At 39.9% G+C, this 20,324-nt stretch overlaps 1 protein-coding gene across 1 annotated transcript in view; it reads left to right on the top strand.

The window, feature by feature from the left end:
- The window catches only part of ANK3 (ankyrin 3), a 306,521-nt gene that overhangs the window by 254,752 nt on the left and 31,445 nt on the right, over positions 1-20,324 (top strand). The window contains exons 26-29 of the mRNA XM_060186709.1: positions 398-8,221; positions 8,852-8,926; positions 15,051-15,182; positions 16,735-16,878. Of these exons, the coding sequence (XP_060042692.1) occupies positions 398-8,221; positions 8,852-8,926; positions 15,051-15,182; positions 16,735-16,878 (8,175 nt within the window). The remainder of the gene's footprint in view (positions 1-397; positions 8,222-8,851; positions 8,927-15,050; positions 15,183-16,734; positions 16,879-20,324) is intronic.

The raw sequence follows: 20,324 nt of genomic DNA, 5'->3' as shown, positions 1-20,324 counted from the left end.
TGCTATTTCGAAATCAGCACGTCAGAAAGTCAATAGGAAGTAAAGGAACCGTTTTCCATTGTGGTTATTTTTCTCATTCTTTCCTCATGTTTTCCATTTTTCATTGTTGGCCTATTTGGTTGCTGTGTGCTTTTTTTCTGTCTATCATTTCACATTGCTCTGTTAAGTTTATTTTTTCATTAACTTTGAATCGGTTATATCTGTAGAATTTTCCCCTCCTTTGTTTAATTGTCCTTTTGCCAATTCCATCCTCAATCATGCAAACAATTGTACTTGCTTTTGTAATATTTCAAAGTTTACTGACCAATTTTTTTCTCTGGTCTCTCTGTTTCTCAACCATTTTTGTTGGATTTTTTTTTTTTTTGTGTTTGATTTCATTTTAAAATTTAAGAAACAGTTGAACGGAGTGCAGGAGCAACAAGATCCCTCCCTACCACTTATTCATACAAACCATTCTTTTCTACAAGACCATACCAATCCTGGACAACAGCTCCAATCACAGTGCCGGGACTAGTCAAGTCCGGGCTCACTTCTTTATCAAGTTCCTCCTCTAATACACCGTCTGCTTCTCCGCTAAAATCAATATGGTCTGTTTCGACTCCTTCTCCGATCAAATCCACTTTAGGCGCATCAACTACATCTTCAGTTAAATCCGTCAGTGATGTAGCATCTCCGATCAGATCCTTTCGGACAGTTTCTTCACCAATAAAAACAGTGGTGTCACAATCTCCATACAATCTCCAGGTTTCCTCTGGTACCCTGGGTAGAGCTCCCACACTCACTGAGGCATCTTCACCTTTGAAAGGGCTGGCATCCAACTCTTCATTTTCCACTCGAACCTCTCCTGTGGGGACAGCAGGGTCTCTTTTGGAGAGGTCTTCAATTACTATGACACCCCCCGCCTCCCCCAAGTCCAACATTAATATGTATTCCTCGAGTTGGCCCTTTAAATCGATTATCACGTCAGCAGCACCCTTAACCTCCTCACCCTTAAAATCAGTGGTATCTCCAGCTAAGCCTGCAGTCGACGTCATCTCTTCAGCAAAAGTCTCGATGACCTCTTCTCTCTCGTCGCCTGGGAAACAGATACCTGGACATTCAGAGGTACCATTAGTCAACGGATCTATTTCCCCTCTGAAATATCCATCCTCTTCAACGTTAATTAATGGATGCAAAGCCACTGCCACATTCCAGGAAAAAATCTCTGCAGCTACAAACTCTGTGAGCTCAGTGGTTAGTGCGGCCACTGACACCGTTGAGAAAGTGTTTTCTACCACGACAGCAATGCCATTTTCCCCGCTCAGGTCATACGTGTCTTCAGCCCCATCAGCTTTTCAGTCTCTAAGAACTCCTTCCGCAAGTACTCTCTACACGTCCCTTGGGTCATCGATATCTGCAACTACCTCATCTGTAACTTCATCGATAATAACAGTGCCGGTCTACTCTGTAGTCAATGTTTTGCCAGAACCCGCATTAAAGAAACTCCCAGACTCTAATTCACTTACAAAATCAGCAGCAGCCTTGCTCTCACCCGTGAAAACATTAACTACAGAGACGACGCGTCCCCAGCCCCATTTTAGTCGAACTTCATCCCCTGTTAAGTCATCTCTGTTCCTTGCACCCTCTGCCCTTAAATTGTCTGCGCCATCTTTGTCATCCAGTCAGGAGATTTTAAAAGATGTGGCTGAAATGAAGGAGGACCTCATGCGGATGACGGCGATCCTACAAACGGATGTGCCTGAGGAGAAGCCCTTCCAGCCCGAACTCCCCAAAGAGGGAAAAATCGATGACGAAGAACCTTTCAGAATCGTTGAGAAAGTCAAGGAAGACTTAGTGAAAGTTAGTGAGATCCTTAAAAAAGATGTATGTGTGGATAATAAAGCACCTCCCAAATCACCAAAGAGTGACAAAGGACACTCTCCTGAAGATGACTGGATAGAATTTAGTTCTGAAGAAATCAGAGAAGCAAGACAGCAAGCTGCTCCAAGTTACCCTCCATCGCTGCCGGAGAGAGTGCAAGTAAAAGCAAAAGCTGCCTCTGAAAAGGATTATAACTTGACCAAGGTTATTGACTACCTGACAAATGATATTGGAAGTAGTTCTCTGACAAACTTAAAGTACAAGTTTGAGGACGCAAAAAAGGATGGTGAAGAAAGGCAGAAAAGAATTCTGAAACCAGCAATGGCTTTGCAGGAGCACAAACTCAAAATGCCTCCAGCCTCCATGAGGCCTTCCACCTCTGAGAAAGAGTTGTGTAAAATGGCTGACTCCTTTTTTGGTACAGATACTATTTTAGAGTCTCCAGATGACTTTTCTCAACATGACCAAGATAAAAGTCCCTTGTCGGACAGTGGCTTTGAAACAAGAAGTGAAAAGACACCATCAGCCCCACAGAGTGCTGAGAGCGCTGGTCCTAAGCCACTGTTTCATGAAGTCCCCATTCCTCCTGTCATTACTGAAACAAGAACTGAAGTGGTTCATGTTATCAGGAGCTATGAGCCCTCAGCTGCAGAGGCTCCCCAGTCCCAACCAGAGGTACCTGTGTCACCCAAACCTTCGCCTCCATTTATGGAACTGGAACCCAAGCCTACCACGTCTAGTATCAAAGACAAAGTCAAAGCATTTCAGTTGAAAGCCAGTGGTGAAGAAGATGACCACAACAGAGTTTTGAGCAAAGGTATGCGTGTTAAAGAAGAGACTCACATCACCACAACTACCAGGATGGTTTATCATTCTCCACCAGGCAGTGAAGCAGCCTCTGAAAGAATTGAAGAAACCATGTCAGTTCATGACATCATGAAGGCCTTTCAGTCTGGGCGGGACCCATCCAAAGAACTGGCGGGTCTGTTTGAACATAAGTCAACAGTGTCTCCAGATGTTCACAAACCTGCTCCCGAAGCTTCAGCCCAGCACACAGAGAAGGACAGCCAAATGAAACCCAAACTGGAGCGTATAATAGAAGTCCACATCGAAAAAGGTAACCAAGCTGAGCCCACTGAAGTCATTATTAGAGAAACCAAAAATCATCCCGACAAGGAAATGTATGTGTATCAGAAAGACTTATCCCGGGGAGATGTTAATCTAAAAGAGTTTCTGCCAGAAAAGCACGCTGCTTTTCCGTGTTCAGAGGAACAGGGTCAACAAGAAGAAGAAGAACTCACTGCTGAGGAGTCGTTGCCTTCTTATCTGGAGTCTTCCAGAGTGGATACTCCAGTGTCCCAAGAAGAAGACAGTCGCCCTAGTTCTGCTCAGCTCCTCTCTGATGACTCTTACAAAACACTGAAGCTTCTGAGTCAACACTCAATAGAATACCATGACGATGAGTTGTCAGAACTCAGAGGGGAGTCTTACAGGTTTGCTGAGAAAATGCTTCTGTCAGAAAAGCTAGATGTGTCTCATTCTGATACTGAGGAATCGGTTACAGACCATGCAGGACCCCCTAGCTCAGAGTCACAGGGGACTGATAGGCGGTCCAGAGAAAAAGTAGTCACTGCCCCCCCCAAAGAAATTCTCTCCAAAATCTATAAAGATGTGTCCGAAAATGGTGTAGGGAAAGTGTCTAAAGATGAGCGTTTTGATAAAGTGACAGTGTTGCACTACTCTGGCGATGTTGGTAGTCCGAAACATGCCATGTGGATGCGCTTTACTGAGGACAGATTAGACAGAGGTAGAGAGAAGTTGATATACGAAGATAGGGTGGACAGGACTGTGAAGGAAGCTGAAGAAAAACTGACGGAAGTGTCACAGTTTTTTCGTGACAAAACAGAAAAGTTAAATGATGAACTGCAGTCCCCCGAGAAAAAGTCACGCCCTAGAAATGGCAAAGAACACTCTTCACAAAGCTCTACCAGTAGCAGCCCCGAGAAAGTACTGCTAACAGAGCTCTTGGCATCCAATGATGAGTGGGTTAAGGCAAGGCAACATGGTCAAGAAGGACAAGGCTTCCGGTCGGACAAAACTGAGGAGAGGAAAGCATCCAGTCTTCCCAGCAGCCCTGAGAAGAGGGTTCTTGCCCAGCAGGCTGAGGACAGCACGTCCGCGGAAGAAGGCAAAGGAAGTATTTCACAGAGCAGAGCATCAGAAGGGACCCAGTCTGGATTTCAGCTCAAACAGTCTAAACTCAGTTCCATTAGATTAAAATTCGAGCAAGGCACACAGGCGAAAAATAAGGACATGTCTCAAGAAGACAGGAAGCCAGATGGCCAATCCAGAATCCCAGTTAAAAAAATGCAAGAGAGCAGGCTACCTGTCTACCAAGTTTTGGCTAGAGAAAAACAACAGAAGGCCATAGACCTCTCAGATGAAAGCGCATCTGTGCAAAAAGATCTTGTGGTACTAAGAGCTAAAGATGAGTGTTCCCAAAGTAACGAGTTGGCTGTAAATGATTCTGGTACTGATGATGTAATGAAACAGAGAACTGAAATGTCAAGTCAAGCAAAGCCTGGCTATTTTTCTGAGCAACAGGCTAAAGACTCGGCATGTCATGTAACTCCAGATTTAGCAACCGAGGAACCATGGGACAGAAAGGTCTTTAGAACATGGGAAAGTTCTGGAGCTACTAACAATAAGTTGCAGAAAGAAAAGCTTTCTCATGTACTTGTTCATGATGTAAGAGAGAATCCTGTGAGTCACCCTGAGAGTAAAATTGTTGATCAGAGGAATGGATTTATGTCTGTGACTGAGCGAGAACATAAATTGTTAACGAATGGCTCTCTCTCAGATGTTAAGGAAATGACTGTAAAATCTCCCTCTAAAAAAGTTTTATATAGGGAATATGTTGTCACAGAAGGGGGACGTTTAGGTGGCTCTCTTGATCAACCTCCTAGGAGGAGTGACAGCACTACAGTGTCACACATCCCAGTCAGAGTTGCCGAGGAAAGAAGAGTGCTGTCTTCCTCTAATAGTTCTGAAGTTTTCTATGAGCAGGTGGCATTTCCCAAGCACGAACTGTCACAAAAGCCATCCCTGCCAAGCATGAGTAAAGAGACAGTTGAGACACGGCACTGTAATTCCTTAGAAGATGAAAAAGTTACCTATTCAGAAATCAGCAAAGTTTCCAAACGTCAGAGTTATGTAGGTTTATGCCCTCCTCTCGAGGAAACCGAAACCTCTCCCACCAAATCTCCCGATTCTTTAGAATTGAGCCCAGGAAAGGAATCTCCCTCTAGTGATGTGTTCGATCACAGTCCCGCTGATGGACTGGACAAAGCTGCACCACTAGCCCAGGCAGAGGGAGGGAAAGAGATAAAAACATTACCTGTGTATGTCAGTTTTGTCCAGGTGGGGAAGCAGTATGAAAAAGAGATACAACAAGGAGGTGTAAAAAAGATCATAAGTCAGGAATGTAAGACAGTACAAGAGACCAGGGGGGCTTTTTATACGACTAGACAGCCAAAGCAACCTCCTTCCCCCCAAGGTAGCCCAGAAGATGATACTCTAGAGCAAGTGTCCTTTCTAGATAGCTCTGGGAAAAGCCCTCTCACCCCAGAAACACCCAGTTCAGAGGAAGTGAGTTACGAATTTACGTCTAAGACACCAGACTCACTCATAGCTTATATACCAGGCAAACCCAGCCCAATTCCAGAGGCCTCTGAGGAGTCAGAGGAAGAGGAGCAGGCCAGGTCAGCATCCTTAAGGCAGACTACTGTGGAGGAAACAATGGTCACGCGAGAAATGTCTAACAGTGTGAGCAAAGACTCTAACCAAAGACCCAAAAACAACAGAGTCGCCTATATTGAATTCCCCCCTCCTCCACCACTGGATGCGGACCCGATGGAGTCAGATAAGATGCATCACTATCTCCCAGAAAGAGAGGTTGGCATGATTGAAGTCAGTCTACAAGATGAGCATGACAAGTACCAGTTGGCTGAACCCGTCATCCGAGTGCAGCCACCTTCACCCGTTCCTCCTGGGGCCGACACCAGTGACTCAAGTGACGATGAATCTATTTATCAGCCTGTCCCAGTGAAAAAATACACCTTCAAGTTAAAGGAAGTAGACAACGAACAAAAAGAAATTGCAAAATCGAAAGCTTCTACAGAAAAGGTTTCCAGTCAGAAAGAATTGGAAATAAACGGAGCTGGGAAAGATCAAGAGCTTGGCCTTGGCCTTGATTCACCTCAGAATGAAACTGCCCAGAATGGGAACAATGACCAGTCCATCACCGAGTGTTCCATTGCTACCACCGCAGAATTTTCTCATGATACGGATGCCACAGAGATCGACTCTCTGGATGGCTATGACCTACAAGATGAAGATGATGGCTTGACAGAGAGTGATTCTAAACTCCCTAGTCAAAGCATGGAAATGAAGAAAGATAGCTGGACAGAGGGTATTCTGAAGCCAGCTGATCGTTCCTTTAGCCAAAGCAAACTTGAAGTTATTGAAGAGGAAGGAAGGGCGGTCCCCGATGAAGATAAGCCATCTTCTAAAAGTTCTTCATCTGAAAGGACTCCTGATAAGACTGATCAGAAATCAGGGACCCAGTTTTTCACATTAGAAGGCAGACATCCTGACAGATCAGTGTTTCCAGATACCTACTTCAGTTACAAAGTAGATGAAGAATTTGCCACTCCATTTAAAACAGTAGCTACCAAAGGCCTAGACTTTGACCCTTGGTCCAGTAGCCGAGGGGATGATGAAGTTTTTGACAGTAAATCACGGGAAGACGAAACAAAACCCTTTGGTCTGGCAGTGGAAGACCACTCTCCAGCTACCACCCCTGATACAACACCAGCCAGAACACCAACTGATGAAAGTACCCCAACTAGTGAGCCTAACCCCTTCCCATTTCATGAAGGAAAAATGTTTGAGATGACTCGCAGTGGTGCGATTGACATGAGCAAGAGGGATTTTGTTGAAGAGAGGCTCCAATTTTTCCAGATTGGTGAGCATACTTCTGAAGGGAAGTCAGGGGACCAGGGGGAAGGGGATGACAGTATGGTCACTGCCACGCCACCACCACAGTCAGGGGACACCACTGTAGAAACCAATCTAGAGAGGAATATAGAGGCACCTACAGTCGAATCCAGTCCCAGCATCCCGACCAGCGGAGAGTATCAGGAAGGCACATCCAATAGCAGCTCTCTGGAGAAATCATCAGCTGCCGCTAGCACCTCTAAAGTTGACCCCAAGTTGCGCACGCCTATAAAAATGGGAATTTCTGCATCTACCATGACCATGAAGAAAGAAGGCCCTGGAGAAGTGACAGATAAGCTAGAAGCTGTGATGACCAGTTGTCAGGGATTAGAGAAGGAAACTATACCAGTGATTTCAAATACAACCAATAGCCAGATGGGCACTAGGCCCCAAGGAAAACATGATTTTCAGAAAGATAACTTTAATAACAACAACAATTTGGATTCTTCCATTATACAGACAGATAACATTCTAAATAATGTAGTCCTGACAGAACATTCTGCACCCACTTGTATCACAGAGAAAGCTAATTCACCAGGAAAAAAGACAGGGGTACTACAAGGACACTGCATAAGAGATAAGCACAAAGTACTTGGAGAGCAGCTGAAGACAAAGGAATCAATAGGGATTAGGCAAAAGTCCAAACTTCCCATAAAGGCCACTTCACCAAAAAATATCTTCCCACCAAATCACATGTCCAACACTAAAGTGAGTAAACTAAAGCAGACTAGTCCATCTGAGAAAGGCAAAACCTTTACCTCTTCATGTGTAGATGCAAAGTCTAGAATTCCAGTGAAAAACACATGCAGGGATAACACAGTTTCACTGAGAAAGACATGTGCCATCCAAAAGCAAGGGCAGCCAGAGAGGGCCAAGGTCAAACAGCTTCCCTCCAAGTTGCCAGTAAAGGTAAGGTCCACCTGTGTCACTACCGCCACCACCACCACCGCCACCACCACTACCACCACCACCACCACCACCACCACCACCACCACCACCACAGTTAAAGTAAGAAAAAGTCAGCTTAAGGAAGTATGTAAACATTCCATTGAATATTTTAAGGGAATTAGTGGTGAGACCCTAAAGCTTGTGGACCGCCTCTCTGAAGAAGACAAAAAGATGCAGTCCGAGTTGTCCGATGAGGAAGACAGTACCTCCAGAAACACGTCGTTGTCCGAGACTTCCCGGGGTGGCCAGCCTTCAGTTACAACGAAGTCTGCTAGAGATAAGAAAACAGAGGCAGCATCTTTAAAATCAAAGAGTGAAAAGGCCGGCAGTGGGAAAAGGAGCAGTAGGAGGACTGGTGAGAATGAAGGCAGTCAGGTTTCTCGAGCACTCTTTGCTCACAGCCTGGAGAACAAGCCTAGTTTGTAAACACTTTCCAACTTGTAGACCCTAGTGCATGAACTGTTGTGATTGCCTGTGGAGTGACGTAACTGTAGTTTCTCATTCTGTCATTGTCATCTGTATGTGTCGTCTCTATGCTCTTCTCTCTTCCTGTTAACCAAACTACACTGTAGACAGCTAGGGCAGCATGCTGGAGACTCTGATGTCATGCAGTATGAGCGAACGTTAATGTTCTCATGGAAGTGACTGTGAGAGTTAAAAGCCAGATTCATTGAAATCTCATCGTGGTGTTTTCACCAACACAACGATCCTGTCACTGTTGCATAGTAGCTAGTGTGTCAGCATGTTCAGTTCCATTACATTGAACATCCATGTAGTCTGACATTTGACCTGATACAGGTGAAAAAAAAAAAAAAAACAATGAACCATGTGAAAAGAGAAGTGTTCGTGTAGGCGACTAGGACACATCTAAGTGTACAGTCTTAGCATTAGTTTTTCTCTGTAAAATCTGAGTATTGCTGAATACAGTTTTCCAGTATCCCTTCTTTCTTGACGATTATTTTAATTAAGACATTGTAAATCTTAGGTCCGCAGAGTCCCTGTGAACGAACAGATATCAGGATGGCAATAGTGGCTGACCACCTGGGACTTAGTTGGACAGGTAAGTGCGTCCTGAATGAAACAAATAGTTTCTAGCAGAGGGATCTAGAGTAATGGTTGTGCAAAGAGACTCTCATGGCTGAAGCTCCCGAATCCCTGGTTCAGTCCCTTGTACCACCCTAATCCAGAGCTGAGCAGTGTTCTGGTAAAAATAATTAAAATGAAACAAATAGTTTGTTGATTATTAATTGTGAGAGAAAGCATGGGGGAGGTGTGGGAGGCGGAGGGAAGACTAGAGTGTTGCTTAACTCTGGTATAAACTGATGCCAGGGATGGAATTTGCAGTCTGTGGGATTTCAGATAGGCTAATTGGTGTCCTAACAGGCTGAATTACCTCCCCGCCCTGCTTAGTCTCTTTATTTTATTCACGTGTGGTTCATTATGACAAGCAACTATCTGAAAAGCGTTTGATCAGCCAAAATACTGTTTATCTAGAAATCGTTGCTGATAATAAATGCTAGATTATTTTTCAATTTTTTTCTAATACACACCAAAACTTTTCCTACATTTTATTTAGTTGGAATGTTACACTCAATTTTTAGTTTATTTGAGTTCTGTATCAGTGACAGAAATGTGCTTACATTTACAAATCTCAAAATATGAGAACCCTTCAAAGAAGAAGAAGAAAGGAATAGACGTTTTAATTGCACTTTATCTTAAAACTGTATTCACAATGCCACTCCTAGAATATAGTACTTTTATCTTTAAGCAAATTTTTATTTTCAAGTGGACTTTAGGCTCAAAAATGTACTTAAGAAGAAATCAGAAAGATTTTAATGATGGACAGCAGGTTTCATTTTCAGTATCTGTGTAATCAAGAAAACAAAGGCAAGTTTAAAAAATTTTTAATCCAAAATTTAAGTAGGATACATGCAGATATATCTACTTAGTTTATAAAAGCTGTTGAATTGTATAAAATGGATGGAACAGTTTATAATCAGAGTATCGAAAATGAATGCCTGGCTTCATTTTGCATCATTAAAGATGAAGATGAAGTTTTGTATCCGCTGAACAGTGCTGTCATGTAATTTTAAAACTAATTGGACCCCCTAGACCATACCTAGACCATACCTTCACATTTAGAGAAATGTGAAGTTTTATAAGTATTATAATTATAATACTTATAAAATTATTATAATTATAAGTATTTTAAATTATAATTATATTTTAAATTATTATAATTTATTATATTTTATATTTATTATATATTTATTATATTTTATAATATATATTATATAATATATTATATTATATTTTATAATATATTTATTATATTTTATAATATATATTATATAATATATTATATTATATTTTATAATATATTTATTATATTTTAAATTATTATAATTATAAGTATTATAATTATAAGTATTTTATAAGTTTTATAATTTTTAATGGAAAACCAAAAAAGTTGAGGGGAGGGAAAGTGGTAGAGCATCTGGTTAAGTGCACATTACCACAACACAAGGACCCAGGTTCGAGCCTCCAGTCCTCACTTGCAAAGGGAAAGCTTCACACACAGTGAAACACTGCTGCAGGTATATCTCTGCTTCTTTCTTCCTCTCTGTCTCCTTCCCTTTCAATTTCTCTCTGTCCTATCAAATAAAGTTTAACAATTCAAGCATATATATATGTGTGTGTGTGTATGTATATATATATATATATATGTATATATGTATATATACAGTGATACAGTGATAAAGTTCATTATTGTCGGGAGTCAGGTGGTAGTGCAGCGGGTTAAGCGCATGTGGCACAAAGCACAAGGACCAGCAGAAGGATCCCAGTTCAAGCCCCCAGGTCCCCACCTGCAGGGAAGTCTCTTCACAAGCAGTGAAACAGGTCTGTCTACCTTTCTCTCCCCCTCTCTGTCTTCCCCACCTCTCTCCATTTCTCTCTGTCCTATCCAACAACAACATCAACAACAACAGTAATAACTACAACACTAAAACAAGGGCAACAAAAGGGAATAAATCAACATTTTTTTAAAGTTCATTATTGTACTATCTAAAGTCCTGTATACACTTAATGACAGATGACATACTCAGTGGAACAATTATCTATGCTACCAGGGCCAGGTGGTGGCGCACCTGGTTGAGCGCATGTGTTATAATGTGCAAGGTCCCAGGTTCGAGTCCCCGGTCCTCACCTGTAGGGGGAAAGCTTCATAAGTGGTGAACCAGTGCTGTGGGTGTCTCTCTGTCTCTCTTTCTCTCTACCCCACAATTCCCTCTTGATTTCTGGCTGTCTGTATCTAATGAATAAATAATAATTTAAAAATAATCTATGCTACCAAACTGACAATAGGAAAGTAGGTGACAGCAGACAGATCAGTTGATAAGTTTCTTTTGAATGCCTTATGTGTTCTGACACCCTCCTCTCATGGAACACCCAGTCCCTGCTCTAAGACCTAATTTTAAGTAGGAGAAGTATGATGGAGCCTGAACATAGATGATCTGAATAATCCCTTGCAGGTTAATCGTAATTCACTATGTATACATCCCAGCTAAGGTCAAGTTAATAATACCTACACTTTTATTACTCTTCGTAATAAAATCTAATTCTTCCTTTGTCAAGGTAAAAGTTTAGAAAAAACGTGGCATCACGATATTCAGACATAAAAACCACAAAGTTGTACGCTTAGTGACAATAGTTCTTTGAGTCTCCAGACAAAGAATATAGTTTGATTGATAAAGATGTGTTGGGTACTAAGGATTATTATTTCTCAAACCACAAGGAGGTGAATAACTTAGAAAAGTTCATTATTTTTATCTTAATTACCATGTGCTCAATTTAAATTAATTGGGGAAATTGTCTGGGAAGCATTAATTACTAATATAATACAAAATATTATTAGTGATTTAAACTTGATTTATAGGGTTAGAAGACTTCAGGGGTATAGTTTCACACTTGTGTGTATACAGATCATCACACTCACCACCAAATTTTAAATTTGCTTTTTTTTTTTTAATTGCCACCAGTGTTATCTCTGGGGTTCAGTGGCTGCATGATGAATTCACTGCTCCTGTTGGCCATTTTCTCCCCCCCCTTTTTTTATAGTACAAGGAAAAATTGAGAGGGGCAGGGAGAGGTACTTGGAGCACTGCTTCTCCACTGTATTAGAGGACCAGGGGTTTTAATCCAGGTCTTTGTGTGTGCTGACGTGTGAACTGTGCCACCTCCTGATCCCTAGAACCACTCTTAACATCTGACTGTATTCTGATTTTTGAGACTGGATGGTGATGCACCTTATTGAGAGCACTTGACACCATGCACAAAGATCTGGGTTCAAGCCCCCAGTCCCTACTAAAAGGGAAGCTTAAAAGTCTTTAAAATGTTACATACAACGTAAATTTCTGCTTTCTCATAATTAACAAAGATTCTACAAAGACTCTCTGATCATTCTTTGAATGGCTAAATAGCCTCCAGCTGGCATATTCTACAATGGTGCACAGTGTGATTCTGAGTCACAGGACATTAGTGAGTCATGAAATCGGATCAGGCTTGCTTGCTTTCTTTTCTTTCTTTCTCCCTTTCTTTCTTTCTCCCTTTCTTTCTTTCTTTCTTTCTTTCTTTCTTTCTTTCTTTCTTCCTTCCTTCCTTCCTTTCTTCCTTTCTTTATTTCTTTCTTTCCCCAGGGTTATCACTGGGGCTCAGTGCCTGCACTACAAATCCACTGCTCCTGGAGGCTGTTTCTTCCCCTTTGTCTCCCTTGCTGTTTATCATTGCTATTGTTATTACTAGTGTTATTGTTGTTGGATAGGACAGAGAGAGGAGGGGAAGACAGAAGAGGGGAAGAGAAAGATAGACACCTGCAGACCTCCTCCACTGCTTGTGAAGTAACCCCCCCTGCAGATGAGGAGCTGGGGGGCTCGAACTGGGATCCTTATGTTGGTCCTTGCGCTTTGCGCCATTTGCGCTTAACCCGTTGTGCTACTACACGGCCTCTGCTTTTTGTTTGTTTTATTTTAATGGAGTTTAATAGAAAAGAAAATGTCTGTGAATTACATGTATTAAGTGGAAGGCTTGTTCCATGATGATCTAGTTAATTTATATGCATGGCATACACAGTACTTCTTTTTTGACTCGTAAGTATAATTTCATTATACACCAGGCCTTCAGAGTTCTCTCCCGCCCCTCCCTCCATGTCTTTCCCCCACAGTCCTTTGCTTGGATGCAGTTACCATGCCCAGTCCATGTTTTTACTTTGCTATTATATTAAGTCCTACTTGTAAGTGAGATCATTAAGTAGCTGTCCTTTTTTTTTTTGGCTTCTCTCACTTAATAGGATGTTTTCAAGTTCCACCCAAGATGATGATGAAAAGGAGATCATTTCATCATTTTTTACAACTGAGTACTTATAATGATGAACACAGTACTTTAATTGTATACTTTGATTAGTACAGTTTTCAGCCCACAGCATTACTAAAATTTAACTTGTTTCCTTTTGTTAAACACATGGATATTTTTACATTTTTAGAAGTAGGTGCCTACAATGTATATGTGTAAATCATTGTGTTCAAATCTTTGTATTGGTACAATTGATTTCTAGAAATTAGTCACTTGGTCAAAGGATGTAGGCATGGTTTTGAGCCTCTGAATGCATTTTGTCAAAATTCAGGAAATATTTCTTAAACAGGACAAAATTTTGGCTGATTTCTTTTCATTTTTTAAAAATATTTATTCCCTTGCGTTGCCCTTGTATTTTTTTTTTATTGTTGTAGTTCTCATTGTTGTTCTTGATGTCATTGTTGTTGGATAGGACAGAGAGAAATGGAGAGAGGAGGGGAAGACAGAGAGAGGGGGAGAGAAACATAGACACCTGCAGACCTGCTTCACCGCCTGTGAAGTGACTCCCCTGCAGGTGGGGAACCGGGGGCTCAAACCAGGATTCTTACTCCAGTCCTTGCACTTTGCACCATCTGCACTTAAGCTGCTGCGCTACCACCAGACTACCGATATCTTTTCATTTTTCCTCTTTTATAATCATTGAAAGTAATACCTGAGAGCTTTAATTCTACAACAAATGTGCATGGTCAGGGCGATACCACTGTGGTTTAAGCAACAGATTTCCCTGCCCGCAGCTTGGAGGTCCTATGTTTAATTCCTGGCATTGAATTTCTGTCATCAGCCAGAATTGTCCAAGCCTCTGCCCTTCACCACCCATACATGTTATGTGTTCACATACACATACAGTGGAAAGTAAGTCTCTTTCCCATCTTTCACTCCTAAGTTTTCTTCTCCTAAAGTAGTCACTAGCCCTGGTAGTATTACAATGACGTTCTGTGCATTTACAAAATTGGTTCTTGGGGCTGGGTCCACCTGGTTGAGCGCATATGCTACAAAGCACAAGGACTCAGGTTCAGTGCCCCAGACCCCACCTGCAGGGAGAAAGCTTCACAAGTGGTAAAGCAGGGCTGCAGGTTCTCTCCCTCTCTCCCTCTCTCCCTCTCTCCCTCTCCCTCCTTCCATCCTCCCTCCCTTCATCACTCACCCCTCTCAGTTTCTCTCTGTATGTAATAAATAAGTAAAATATTTTAAAAAGCTATAGGTTTTTTACTGTTGCCACTTGTTCAAAATTGGTCCTGTAGGTATATACACTTAAATGGACACTAGCAGTAAATCATAGACAAGGGTTTGGTCTGGAGTCATTAAACCTCCCCATTGGAATCCGTGAAAATTGCAGGAATATACAGTGAAATAGCATATGAGTAAAAGATATATCTGGGGAAAATTGCCTGGGGAAAACTTTACCAGCATCTTTTGCACTGTGTTTATGATATGTGTTTGTGTTATATAATTACATATTCTTATCTATCTTGTCTGATGTTTGCTCAAATCACAGAGAATAATTTGGTTGAAATAAAAGAATCTAGCAACTTTCTTTTTAAATATCAGTCTTTATAAAATATCCTCTAAAGCAAACCTAATTATATAGATTAGATCCCTAACCTCTGTTTGATCACTATTTTCCTTAGAAGTGAATTATACAAAGATTGTTGTCAGGTTTTACTACACAACAAATTCCTTTCCCATTTTATTTCCTTAGTGGCTGTTAAGCATTACTTTTGTGATATCTATCTGATAGATTACGAAATCTTAGTAACTCTTTTTCTTTTCTACAGAATTGGCAAGGGAACTGAATTTTTCAGTGGATGAAATCAATCAAATACGTGTGGAAAATCCAAATTCTTTAATTTCTCAGAGCTTCATGTTATTAAAGAAATGGGTTACAAGAGACGGAAAAAATGCCACAAGTATGCTAAAATTGTATTACTTTAACTTTCAAAAGTGTCTCCATTCAGTATTTTAGATAAATGCCAGTAAAAAATAGCAAAGCATTTGAAGTTATACTTGTTTGGTGTTAATGTTTTTTTTTTAACTAATCTTTTTCTTTTTCTTTTTTTTTTTTTAGTAGTAATAGTAGTTGAATAATGGTTTACAAAAGTGTAGGATTTCTGTGGTATAGTTTGACATCACACCCAGTACCAAAACTGTATGTAGCCTTGGTCAACCTCCCTACTCCCATCACCACAGTTACCATAGTTCTCACAGTCTGAAAGTTTGTCTACTTTCAGTCTTTTCCTGAGTTTTTATGCATTAATTATCTGTATTCCACATGTGAGGGACCAGGTGGTGGGCACATCTGGTGGAGTACATGTTACAGTACACAAAGACCCAGGTTCAAGCCCCTGGTCCCCACCTGCAGGGGGAAAGCTTTGTGAGTGGTGAAGCAGTGCTGCAGGTGTCTCTCTGTTCCTCTCCCTTTCTACCTTCCCTTGCCCTCTCCATTTCTAGCTGTCTCTATCCAATAAATAAATAAAGATAAGAATAAAACAGGCATATATTCCACATATGAGCAAAGCTATCTGTTAGTGGTCTTTCACTTCTTATTCTAGCTGTCTCTATCCAGTAAGTACATAAAGATAAGAATAAAACAGACATATATTCCACATATGAGCAAAACCATCTGGTAGTGGTTTTTCACCTCTGATTTTAATCAGGCATAATCACCTCCAGTTCCATGTGTCTTCTCCCAAAGGATACAATTGCTCTCTCTCTCTCTCTCTCTCTCTCTCTCTCTCTCTCTTTAAATTTTACTGCTAATATTATAAACTTGTATCTTTAGGAAACTTTTTGGAAAGTAAATATGTGGATTTTTTTTTTTCACTCTGTCAGTGTTCACCAAGAGTGATTAAGACAAACAAACAAAGTTTTAGCTGGTAAATGATGTTGCAGTGGTCAGAAACATGCTGACATTACTGCAGGGCCCAGATACGATGACAGCTTAGAGAGGCAGAAATGGAATGAATGATTGGATCATATCATTTGATTCAACTCGGTCTATGGTGGCTGAGAATCCTCTGTTGTTGGATTTTGTGTTGTTTTGTTGGGGGATGGGAGAGGTGCTCTACTGTGACAAGTTATGCCATGACAGTATGGGATAAGTTACTTACTGTGGGTTTATTAGTGCCAGCATGGTCTTAGTCATTAAAATGCTAGGCATCAAATATGACGGAGCTGTCTTAATAGTCTAAAAGGAGGACAGCAATTTTAAAATGTCGTTATCATATTGCCTAATACTTGAAAGATATCTAGCCCCTTTGAGATCTGACTACTCGGCATCTTACAATAGAATGAATGTTACTGTCTGCTGCTTCCTGAGGTAAACACGTCACCCTCTCGGTAGTAATAATGAAGAGCTGAAAAAGATAAAACGCCAAACTTTGTCGGAATATTATGATGAATGGGGGAAAAAAACATCACTCAGTGGAGTTTTTATCTTTTTTTTTCTCTCTCCTTTTACAGCTGATGCCTTAACTTCAGTCTTGACAAAAATTAATCGGATAGATATAGTGACTCTGCTTGAAGGACCAATATTTGATTATGGCAATATTTCAGGCACCAGAAGCTTTGCAGATGAGAACAACGTTTTCCATGATCCTGTTGATGGTAACTGAATTTTGTTTCATATTTATTTAATGATTTAATAGAATGTGTAAGTGTAGAAGGGCAAAGCAGTCCTCTAAAATTAACTAAGTTGTGGTATGCTTGATTCCGTTTCTCATTCTCCCAGTATTTCTCTGCCAGAGTTTGTAAATGAGCACTCTGCTAGAATTAATTTGGCAAATATCTTTGTTACATAACATACAAATAGTGAGATAGAAATGCATAAAGTTATCTGAGAGAGTTTGTATTTCAAATATTTTCTATGACCAGAGGATGATTTTATTATCTAAAAATGCATGATTTTTAACATTTTATGTTAAACTAGAAATAATAATAATAATAAAAAGCTGGCTCACCACATATCAGGAAATTCAAGTTGGGAGTCGCTGGTACCAAGTCAACAAAGGATTGAGTCAAATAAAACATTTTATTTACATATGCTTAAGTAAAATGAAAAATGACCGTTTGTGGATGAATAAAGTGTGTACTGAAGAAATCTACCATGTCTCTAAAAAAGAAAGTATATTACTTAGCATTATTTTAGCTTCATATGCTGCCATTTATTGTTTATGGTCTGTCATAGGTGGAAGGTGCTGTGTTTTCCTGTTCTCTCATTCAACAGCCAGGCCTGTCACTAGTAACATAATTCCTGTTTCACATTTAGCTTAGACATTTTCCTTTTATTATGCAAATTGAGTGTTTTTTTAATCAGTGTTAAATATAAAAATGTGTTGTTTTTCAGAATGCTCCTTAACTTCATAAATGGAAATTTATTCTGTAACTTGGACTGCAAATATCTCCCCTATTCATCTCCGTTTCTTGCTGTCTCTAAAATAAATATATATATATTTATAAAATTAACTTAAAATATTGTTAAGATGTCATTTAATTGCAAAGTTTTAAAATCTCGAAATATTTTTCTACCATTCCAAATTCTGAAAAATAACGGAGTTTTTTCTTTCTTTTTTTAATTTTTTTTTTTGGATAGAGACAAGAAGAGAGAGAAAGAGAGATACCTGCAGCAGTATTTCACCACTAGTGAAGCTTCCCCACTGTACTTAGGGGCCGGGGCTTGAGCCCACATCTTTAGACATTATAATGTGATAATGTGTGTCTCTACCAGGTGTGCTGTCACTTGGCCCCTGGAGTTTTGTTTTATTTGTTTGTTTAATTTTAAATTTGCTAAGTTAGTTTATCAAGTGTCATTAATTTGTAATTTTGTATGTGTTATGTGACAAAAGAACTCAAATTCTTAGAAAGTGTCTGGTCACTGAAGTTGAAATCAACGGTGAAGTAAGAGCACACCTTGCAATCCATGCAGTATAAATATGATGACTGATATCAGAAGGGTTTCTTTTTAAGCTCATAAGTGGTATAGAATCTTGGAGGGGGAAAAAAAAAAGCCCCTCTCAAGGCATTTGTCTCATCTCCCCTATTCATCTCCGTTTCTTTCTGTCTCTAAAATAAATAAATAAAAATATTTATAAAATTAAATTAAAATATTTTGCAGATGTCATTGAGTTGCAAAGTTTTAAAATCTCAAAATATTTTTCTACCATTCCAAATTCTGAAAAATACGGAGTTTTTTCTTTCTTTTTTAAATTTTTAAAATTTTTAATTTGTCTTAATGTCTATAACAACAACAAAAAAAAGAAGTAAGTTCTTTTGGCACTAGGTAAAAATAGACCAGTATAATATCAAATTTTGTATCGCCAAGTTATAGATTCTTTCAGTGTCGAGAAATGGATTTTCTTATATTTATTTTCCCTTTTATTGCCCTTGTTGTTTTATTGTTGTAGTTATTATTGTTCTTGATGTCATTGTTCTTAGATAGGACAGAGAGAAATGGAGAGAGGAGGGGAAGACAGAGAGGGGGAGAGAAAGATAGACACCTGCAGACTTGCTTCACTGCCTGTGAAGCGACTCCCCTGCAGGTGGGGAGCCAGGGCTTGAACCGGGATCCTTATGCCGGTCCTTGTGCCATGCATGCTTAACCCGCTGCGCTACCGCCCAACTCCCAAGAAATGGATAGAAATGGATTTTTAAATTGTTATGGGGAAAAATTATGAAACATAACTATCATCAAACAAGATCAGAAGAAAATAGCAAATACATTTTGTGGACTTGGAGACATTTAAGGAGGCTGGATGGTGGTGCCGCACCATTTCAGTGGTCTGAGCACACATTTCCGTGTACAAAGACCCGCATTCGAGCCCCCAGTCCCTACCTGTACAGGGGAAGCTTGACAGTGGTGAAGCAATACTGCAGGTGTCTCTTTATCTGTGTCTCTGTGTTACAAAATAAATCCCGCTTATTTCGTTACGTTTTTTTAAGAAAAACATTTACTTGCTAAGTTTTGAAATCAAAATATCATTAAAGTCGCATGACTCTTTTGTTGCTGTATATTAAGAATTTTAGAGAATAGGAATGCAGAATGTGTGTCTGAGTTCAATTTCACTTACGGATTATAAACTATAGCATGTGTTTGCCAACTTTCCCATGAGATTCTAGTTTGTGGGTGACCATGACTGAAACATGTTTCTCTATAGCCATGAGTTTACAACAAATTCTAGGTTGGTACTAATTTTGAACGATGGAAAAAAAATTAAGGTTTCATTTTATAGGCCTTTAATTATTTTTTTTTCTCCCTGTCTCTCCTCATCACTGAACTATTGTGAAACTTCCTTTCCTCACCATGACCAGACCGTTATTGACATTTCTTGCTGCTGAAGGAGAAAAATACTCTCTTAATCCACACAGGGAAGCTCCAAAGGATTTACTCCTTATTTCCCTTCTTTGTGGGCGGGTTATTAAACTGACTCAGAATATTGTTATGACTATTCAGAAAGCCCTTTGTAATAGTTTTCCTCCTGTCTCTGTTGGGTATCATTCCTCCTTATTTGCTTCATAATTCAAACTGAACCAGTCTCCAAGCCCTCCACACATCTACTGCAACCCCTACATCCCTGTCATACCATAACACCTATAAACCACATGTGATCTTTTTCAGTTCATCTGTTTTTAAAACCTGTTGCCTAACATATTTTAGATTGGTTTCCCAGTGCTGCTGCTTTAAAATCTAATATTCATGTTTCCAGAGATTAAGTTCATTTCTCTTTGCTGTAAATGCCATGTGAAAGTCTGGTTACATTGCTGTAAATATAATTCTATAAGCTGTAAATAACTACAAAAGCTGATGTCTTGTGGCTGGTTGTATTCAGTTAACCACAGTACGACTTTTGCATGCTAATGCAGAAAGTAAGTTTAGCTTTGGAATGAATCTGTATCATAGAGTAACTACTTTATACTGGATCAAATTAGTCTTTGCTGCATATCGGAGTGGCTTAAACAGTATTTATGTCACTATTAAAAGTGTCAAAATTGACAACGCCTATATCTAAATTAGTATTCTATTTTATTGTAGTTTGCACTCGGTTTTCATTTCCTTG

Source organism: Erinaceus europaeus, chromosome 1 (genome assembly GCF_950295315.1).
Source record: "Erinaceus europaeus chromosome 1, mEriEur2.1, whole genome shotgun sequence".
NCBI lineage: Eukaryota > Metazoa > Chordata > Mammalia > Eulipotyphla > Erinaceidae > Erinaceus > Erinaceus europaeus.
The sequence above is the reverse complement of the archived record's forward strand: the minus strand, read 5'-3'. Positions and strand labels throughout refer to the sequence as shown.